At 34.7% G+C, this 9557-nt stretch overlaps 1 protein-coding gene across 1 annotated transcript in view; it reads left to right on the top strand.

Moving 5' to 3' along the window:
- LOC107590492 (terminal uridylyltransferase 4-like) overlaps positions 1-9557 on the top strand; it is a 39271-nt gene that overhangs the window by 10769 nt on the left and 18945 nt on the right. The window contains exons 10-12 of the mRNA XM_016279245.1: positions 1861-2011; positions 2434-2498; positions 3314-3464. Of these exons, the coding sequence (XP_016134731.1) occupies positions 1861-2011; positions 2434-2498; positions 3314-3464 (367 nt within the window). The remainder of the gene's footprint in view (positions 1-1860; positions 2012-2433; positions 2499-3313; positions 3465-9557) is intronic.

Here is a 9557-nt window from a genome sequence, read left to right as displayed (position 1 = left end):
AATGATGCTGAAAATTCAGCTATGTATGATCACAGGAATAAATTACATTTTAAAATCTATTCAAATAGAAAGCAATTTTAAATAGTAAAAATATTTCAACATTTTACTGTTTTTGCTGTACTTTGGATCAAATAAATGCAGCCTTGGTGAGCAGAAGAGAATTCTTAAAAAAATAAAAATTAAAAAACATAATTAAAAATCTTACTGTTCAAAAACTTTTGACTGGTAGTGTAGGCTGTTTTAGTGTAGGCTGATTATTCTTATAGATTGAAACAAATGTGCTTCAGCCAGAAAAAAGGGTATGAAAAGTGCTCCGAGTCACTGCAGAAAACACAAAAATTGAACAACAACAAAAACTGGAAATGTTGCTGGAGACAGGCTTATTGTAAATGCAAACTCATTGTCTGCCAGCAGGAGGCACTTTTAGAGTGATAAAACTAGCAGTTTCCCTGATAATGGCTGTAATCACAGCAGCTCCGCTCATGAACACTACTTTATCAGATCAAATGAAAATGCCATCGAAACTTTTCTGAAGACAGTCGGTTCCCTCAGAGATACATTCATATAAAACACCCGCGCCGTGTTATGATTTTGAAACGTGCAGTGCTCATGTTTATTCAATGAAGTCAAACGGCACAAATAAATCAATGTATGGGAAACTGGTAATGTATATCGGAAATGCGTTTAAAAATCATATCACCGTTATTGAAAAAAATGATATCGCGATACATATTGATATTGAATTATTGTCCAGCCGTACTAACAGCACTGTACTACAGTGAGTGGGAAGAAAACCATAATTGCTAGATTATAAACTAAATATTTTCCAAGTAATAATTTACGCATATTTATAATAATTTTTCACATTGTGAATAAAAACAGAATGCAATGATGTGGAAGTTTCAAATTTCAATATTTTATTCAGAATACAACATAGATGACATATCAAATGTTTAAACTGAGAAAATTTATCATTTTAAGGGAAAAATAAGTTGATTTTAAATTTCATGGCATCAACACATCTCAAAAAAGTTGGGACAAGGCCATGTTTACCACTGTGTGGCATCCCCTCTTCTTTTTATAACAGTCTAAATTCAGTTTACCAGGTTTGGAAAGGTCATGGGATTTTCAATAGTAAATATATATTTCTAGTTGTGTTTGGCTTTAAAAACAGGTGGATATTGATCTTGTGTATAGTTTATGTGGAGTAAAACAAGCTCCTATGCCAGTGAATTGTTCTCATGAGTCAGTTCTTTTCAGTGAATCAGTCAAAATGGTCTGAATGATTCATTGACAAATTCATCTGGATTTTAAGAAATCCTTATTTGATCATTTCATATGCAATGGGAGAAGTAAAAAAAAAAAAAAAAAAAAACCTTACTGACCCAAAACTTTAAATGTTTGTTTTTTATGCTCACCAAGGCTGCATTTATTTGATCCAAAATACAGTAAAAACAGTAATATTGTGAAATATTATTACAATAATATTATTATTTAAAATAACTTTTCTATTTGAATATATTGTAAACTGTAATTTATTCCTGTGATGCAAAGCTGAATTTTCCGCATCATTACGCCAGTCTTCAGTGTCACATGATCCTTCAGAAATCATTCTAATATGCTGATTTGCTGCTCAGGAAACATTTCTGATTATTATCAATGTTGAAAACAGTTGTGCCGCTTCAAGATCGATCACGATAAAAAAAAGGTCTAAAGGCACAGCAGCAAAAAAAATAGACTCTTTGATTCTAAGAGAGGGTGGAATAGGCATGGAATCCAATAATTCAGTCGTCTGGAGTCATTTTTTAATATGTTATGTTAACCAGAAATTAAGGGTCTGCTGGTTGTTTTGCTTCACAGCCACCAACGGTTGTGTGCAGCATCTGTAAGCGAGACGGCCACCTTAAAGACGAGTGCCCTGAAGACTTCAAGAAGGTTGAGCTGAGACCTCTGCCGCCCATGACCGTACTCTTCAGAGAGATCCTGGACGGACTCTGCATGCTGTGTTACCGTGAGTGCTATACCATACTGCACCATCATCCATATTTAAAGGGATAGTTCACTCAAAAATGAACATTTTCTGTAGGGATGCACGATATATCGGCCACCATATCGGTATCGGCCGATAAATGCTAATTTTTTCTGTTATCGGTATCGGCCTGATAAGAAAATTTGGCCGATATCTTAAAGGCGATAAATAATGCATTATTTCCTTCAGAGACACTTCAGATGCGCGCTGTTCGTTTTCAGCCTTTTGTGCAGTTGTACGTTGTAATATTGTGTTTATTTGATGTATATCTGATTTATCTCATATAGAATGTGTTTGGTTAAGTTAAAAGAGCGCTTCAGTTTACCGGTGATCGTCTTTAGCTCAGCCCACGCAGCTCAAACAGCAGTGCACAACATTAATAACTATGATTGGGAATGTGAAATGGAACAGTATTGCACCAGAAGATATACACTATGTCTTTGACAGGATGATCTTCACTGGAGGAAAGGTAATTGCACAGGGTACTGTAATATTTGTGGTGCTTGACTGCGCAAAATGTTTTCTTTTAAATTCAGTTTACCAGGTTTGGAAAGGTCATGGGATTTTCAATAGTAAATATACATTTCTAGTTGTGTTTGGCTTTAAAAACAGGTGGATATTGATCTTGTGTATAGTTTATGTGGAGTAAAACAAGCTCCTATGCCAGTGAATTGTTCTCATGAGTCAGTTCTTTTCAGTGAATCAGTCAAAATGGTCTGAATGATTCATTGGCAAATTCGTCTGGATTTTAAGAAATCCTTATTTGATCATTTCATATGCAATGGGAGAAGTAAAAAAAAAAAACTTTACTGACCCAAAACTTTAAATGTTTGTTTTTTATGCTCACCAAGGCTGCATTTATTTGATCCAAAATACAGTAAAAACAGTAATATTGTGAAATATTATTACAATAATATTATTATTTAAAATAACTTTTCTATTTGAATATATTGTAAACTGTAATTTATTCCTGTGATGCAAAGCTGAATTTTCCGCATCATTACGCCAGTCTTCAGTGTCACATGATCCTTCAGAAATCATTCTAATATGCTGATTTGCTGCTCAGGAAACATTTCTGATTATTATCAGTTGAAAACAGTTGTGCCGCTTCAAGATCGATCACGATAAAAAAAAAGGTCTAAAGGCACAGCAGCAAAAAAAATGGACTCTTTGATTCTAAGAGAGGAATAGGCATGGAATCCAATAATTCAGTCGTCTGGAGTCATTTTTTTATATGTTATGTTAACCAGAAATTAAGGGTCTGCTGGTTGTTTTGCTTCACAGCCACCAACGGTTGTGTGCAGCATCTGTAAGCGAGACGGCCACCTTAAAGACGAGTGCCCTGAAGACTTCAAGAAGGTTGAGCTGAGACCTCTGCCGCCCATGACCGCACTCTTCAGAGAGATCCTGGACGGACTCTGCATGCTGTGTTACCGTGAGTGCTATACCATACTGCACCATCATCCATATTTAAAGGGATAGTTCACTCAAAAATGAACATTTTCTGTTAGTTTACTCACCCTCAGGCCATCCAAGATGTTGCTGACTTTTTTATTCAGTAGAACAGTAAAGAAGAGTTTTATCTGAAACAATGGATCTTGGTGATTCATAAAATGTATGTCATCACTGAGTCCAAAAAAGCACATCAGGCTTAACCTTTTTTTTTTTTTTTAAATCAGTGATTTTTGGGTGAAATTTTCCTTTAATACGCCAGCACACCCGAATCATCCCAATCAGAGAAAATGTCCTTGCCACTTAGCAGCTTGAGTGCATTTATTTGGATTTCCCGTTAGTTTACTCACCCTCAGGCCATCCAAGATGTTGCTGACTTTTTTATTCAGTAGAACAGTAAAGAAGAGTTTTATCTGAAACAATGGATCTTGGTGATTCATAAAATGTATGTCAATGGCTGTCATCACTGAGTTCAAAAAAGCATATCAGGCAACACAAAATTACAGCCAACAGCCAAGGGGATTCATTTTTACTTTTTACTTTTTTTTTTAAATCAGTGATTTTTGGGTGAACTGTTCCTTTAATACTCCAGATAGGGATGCACCGATATGAAAATTTTGGCCGATAACCGATTATTCTTTATTTTTGAAAGCCGATAACCGATATGTTGGCCGATAAATCTATATCCAAATTGTTATATACTTTTTGAGAGCCTGATTACAAAAAAGGTCTCATCATTAAAAACCACATCCCGAACACTTCAACATAAGCAGCCTAGTTTGAACGGTGTACGTTTTAAAAATATTTTTACTCTCCCATTACCAAATTTAGTCATAAAAAAGTCTTACAAATAAATTTGGCACTGAACAACTAAAAGCCCCAGCACCCATAATACTTAATTTACGTTTATCGCATGCGATTTATCGTGCAGCCCTAATATAAAATCCTAACATAAAAGCATATATGTAATGGAAATGAATTCCAAGGTTTTGGCACTGAACAACTAAAAGCCCCAGCACCCATAATACTTAATTTACGTTTATCGCATGCGATTTATCGTGCAGCCCTAATATAAAATCCTAACATAAAAGCATATATGTAATGGAAATGAATTCCAAGGTTTTGGCACTGAACAACTAAAAGCCCCAGCACCCATAATACTTAATTTACGTTTATCGCATGCGATTTATCGTGCAGCCCTAATATAAAATCCTAACATAAAAGCATATATGTAATGGAAATGAATTCCAAGGTTTTGGCACTGAACAACTAAAAGCCCCAGCACCCATAATACTTAATTTACGTTTATCGCATGCGATTTATCGTGCAGCCCTAATATAAAATCCTAACATAAAAGCATATATGTAATGGAAATGAATTCCAAGGTTTTGGCACTGAACAACTAAAAGCCCCAGCACCCATAATACTTAATTTACGTTTATCGCATGCGATTTATCGTGCAGCCCTAATATAAAATCCTAACATAAAAGCATATATGTAATGGAAATGAATTCCAAGGTTTTGGCACTGAACAACTAAAAGCCCCAGCACCCATAATACTTAATTTACGTTTATCGCATGCGATTTATCGTGCAGCCCTAATATAAAATCCTAACATAAAAGCATATATGTAATGGAAATGAATTCCAAGGTTTTGGCACTGAACAACTAAAAGCCCCAGCACCCATAATACTTAATTTACGTTTATCGCATGCGATTTATCGTGCAGCCCTAATATAAAATCCTAACATAAAAGCATATATGTAATGGAAATGAATTCCAAGGTTTTGGCACTGAACAACTAAAAGCCCCAGCACCCATAATACTTAATTTACGTTTATCGCATGCGATTTATCGTGCAGCCCTAATATAAAATCCTAACATAAAAGCATATATGTAATGGAAATGAATTCCAAGGTTTTGGCACTGAACAACTAAAAGCCCCAGCACCCATAATACTTAATTTACGTTTATCGCATGCGATTTATCGTGCAGCCCTAATATAAAATCCTAACATAAAAGCATATATGTAATGGAAATGAATTCCAAGGTTTTGGCACTGAACAACTAAAAGCCCCAGCACCCATAATACTTAATTTACGTTTATCGCATGCGATTTATCGTGCAGCCCTAATATAAAATCCTAACATAAAAGCATATATGTAATGGAAATGAATTCCAAGGTTTTGGCACTGAACAACTAAAAGCCCCAGCACCCATAATACTTAATTTACGTTTATCGCATGCGATTTATCGTGCAGCCCTAATATAAAATCCTAACATAAAAGCATATATGTAATGGAAATGAATTCCAAGGTTTTGGCACTGAACAACTAAAAGCCCCAGCACCCATAATACTTAATTTACGTTTATCGCATGCGATTTATCGTGCAGCCCTAATATAAAATCCTAACATAAAAGCATATATGTAATGGAAATGAATTCCAAGGTTTTGGCACTGAACAACTAAAAGCCCCAGCACCCATAATACTTAATTTACGTTTATCGCATGCGATTTATCGTGCAGCCCTAATATAAAATCCTAACATAAAAGCATATATGTAATGGAAATGAATTCCAAGGTTTTGGCACTGAACAACTAAAAGCCCCAGCACCCATAATACTTAATTTACGTTTATCGCATGCGATTTATCGTGCAGCCCTAATATAAAATCCTAACATAAAAGCATATATGTAATGGAAATGAATTCCAAGGTTTTGGCACTGAACAACTAAAAGCCCCAGCACCCATAATACTTAATTTACGTTTATCGCATGCGATTTATCGTGCAGCCCTAATATAAAATCCTAACATAAAAGCATATATGTAATGGAAATGAATTCCAAGGTTTTGGCACTGAACAACTAAAAGCCCCAGCACCCATAATACTTAATTTACGTTTATCGCATGCGATTTATCGTGCAGCCCTAATATAAAATCCTAACATAAAAGCATATATGTAATGGAAATGAATTCCAAGGTTTTGGCACTGAACAACTAAAAGCCCCAGCACCCATAATACTTAATTTACGTTTATCGCATGCGATTTATCGTGCAGCCCTAATATAAAATCCTAACATAAAAGCATATATGTAATGGAAATGAATTCCAAGGTTTTGGCACTGAACAACTAAAAGCCCCAGCACCCATAATACTTAATTTACGTTTATCGCATGCGATTTATCGTGCAGCCCTAATATAAAATCCTAACATAAAAGCATATATGTAATGGAAATGAATTCCAAGGTTTTGGCACTGAACAACTAAAAGCCCCAGCACCCATAATACTTAATTTACGTTTATCGCATGCGATTTATCGTGCAGCCCTAATATAAAATCCTAACATAAAAGCATATATGTAATGGAAATGAATTCCAAGGTTTTGGCACTGAACAACTAAAAGCCCCAGCACCCATAATACTTAATTTACGTTTATCGCATGCGATTTATCGTGCAGCCCTAATATAAAATCCTAACATAAAAGCATATATGTAATGGAAATGAATTCCAAGGTTTTGGCACTGAACAACTAAAAGCCCCAGCACCCATAATACTTAATTTACGTTTATCGCATGCGATTTATCGTGCAGCCCTAATATAAAATCCTAACATAAAAGCATATATGTAATGGAAATGAATTCCAAGGTTTTGGCACTGAACAACTAAAAGCCCCAGCACCCATAATACTTAATTTACGTTTATCGCATGCGATTTATCGTGCAGCCCTAATATAAAATCCTAACATAAAAGCATATATGTAATGGAAATGAATTCCAAGGTTTTGGCACTGAACAACTAAAAGCCCCAGCACCCATAATACTTAATTTACGTTTATCGCATGCGATTTATCGTGCAGCCCTAATATAAAATCCTAACATAAAAGCATATATGTAATGGAAATGAATTCCAAGGTTTTGGCACTGAACAACTAAAAGCCCCAGCACCCATAATACTTAATTTACGTTTATCGCATGCGATTTATCGTGCAGCCCTAATATAAAATCCTAACATAAAAGCATATATGTAATGGAAATGAATTCCAAGGTTTTGGCACTGAACAACTAAAAGCCCCAGCACCCATAATACTTAATTTACGTTTATCGCATGCGATTTATCGTGCAGCCCTAATATAAAATCCTAACATAAAAGCATATATGTAATGGAAATGAATTCCAAGGTTTTGGCACTGAACAACTAAAAGCCCCAGCACCCATAATACTTAATTTACGTTTATCGCATGCGATTTATCGTGCAGCCCTAATATAAAATCCTAACATAAAAGCATATATGTAATGGAAATGAATTCCAAGGTTTTGGCACTGAACAACTAAAAGCCCCAGCACCCATAATACTTAATTTACGTTTTGGAAAAGTCAGTAAATCTACTAAGGATGACCTTAAAAAGTGCAATGGAATGTATGTTTGAAGAAGGTCTGAAAGAGAAAGAGGAACTAAAATATGAAGAGCTTTAAAAGTGACTCATTCTAGATCACTCTGAACTACCCGCTGAATGGCCAAGACACCACACACCTTATATACTAGGGCTGGGTTTTGACACAAATTTCACGATTTGATTCGATTCACATTCACAAGCTTGCAATTCGATTCAATATCGATTATTTTGGGTATATATATATTACTATAGTATTGAAGGTTAAAATTAACTGATGTTAAAATTTCACTTAATGAAGTTTTTAAAATAATAAGTTACAATTACATCATATTTCTACTTAAATTTGTTGTTGTTTTTAAAATATAAACATAATGGTGGCTGTCATAAAATGATGGATTTATTGAAGAACAATACAATTTATAATGAATATGTTATATGGTGCATATATTTAGCAAAATGCCCCTCTCTACAGTTTATTTTTCTAGCTGACTAATGAGCTTATAATCACCAAATATGTTTTTCTGAGGTAAATGTGACATTACGTGACATTGTTTACAAGCCATTATATTGACATCTTTGCACGGCTGAAACACTGATTGAGGGAATACGTGAGACAGGATATGGATTGTAAAGTTGCACTCTTTCTTTTAACTTATCTTTGGATGTGTAGTCATGTTTATTTTGTACTGAAACTGGTCTTAATGTGGAGAAGATGATTAGTTCATGTGTGCCTCGCGCTGCCGCGTCTGTTGATCGAGGCGCTACAGCGATCTGTCACTCCACATTAAACAGCGGCAAAACGGCATTTATTGTAATACTGCAATACATTGGACAGCATTTGAAATCGGATACTTTGTTTCATATTAAAAGTACCAAAGCACAATGCTTATTGCGATATATTGGATGGGAAGTGCCCTTCAATGTTCTGTCCATTAACTGAAAACATGCTAGACTAATCGATTCTTGGGATTTAAGAATCGATATCGTTCCGTAAAAATGAGAAACGATTATTATCGAGATATCTATATTTTTTTACCCAGCCCTGTTATATACCCATAGTAGGCAAACCTCACTCCCCCGGACATCCTGGGACAAACCATTTATTTTTATTAAAACTTTATTAAACTTTATTTGTTAAAACTTTATTCAAACTAAAACGACTAAAACCAAAATAAAAATGCTATCTAAATAGTAGCCTATTGTTTTTTTTATAAAAATGCTAAAAGTTTTGGAAGAATGCTTAGACTAACGCTGTTAGTTGAACATCGAAAAATTCATATTGCCGAAAGAATTGCAGTGTTAACACACACAATTAAAACAGCGCAAAATGAAAATAGCATAACCAGCAGTAACAAATTATTTAGCTTTTGTTCCCTAAAAGGAACCGACTGCCTTTCACTTTACAGAAAAAAAACAGAGATTGACTGCAAATAAAACAGCTATGTAAATCTTGCTCCACTCATATATGTTTCTGTAGAGTTGGCAGGGAGTCTTCCTGTAGAGTATTTACCTCAATAGTTCCAATAGTTCATGATTAGACAATACAAGATTGTTGACAATCATAACACACAGCTCAAACATTCTAAAACCCTATAAAACAAACTGAACACTTTAATCGATTAAACCTTTTAAATAGATTACAATATTTAGAACCTAATAAAAATACATTTGGACACATCATG

Source organism: Sinocyclocheilus grahami, unplaced genomic scaffold, assembly GCF_001515645.1.
Source record: "Sinocyclocheilus grahami isolate Dianchi unplaced genomic scaffold, SAMN03320097.WGS_v1.1 scaffold128.1, whole genome shotgun sequence".
In the NCBI taxonomy this organism is placed as follows: Eukaryota; Metazoa; Chordata; class Actinopteri; order Cypriniformes; family Cyprinidae; genus Sinocyclocheilus; species Sinocyclocheilus grahami.
The sequence above is the reverse complement of the archived record's forward strand: the minus strand, read 5'-3'. Positions and strand labels throughout refer to the sequence as shown.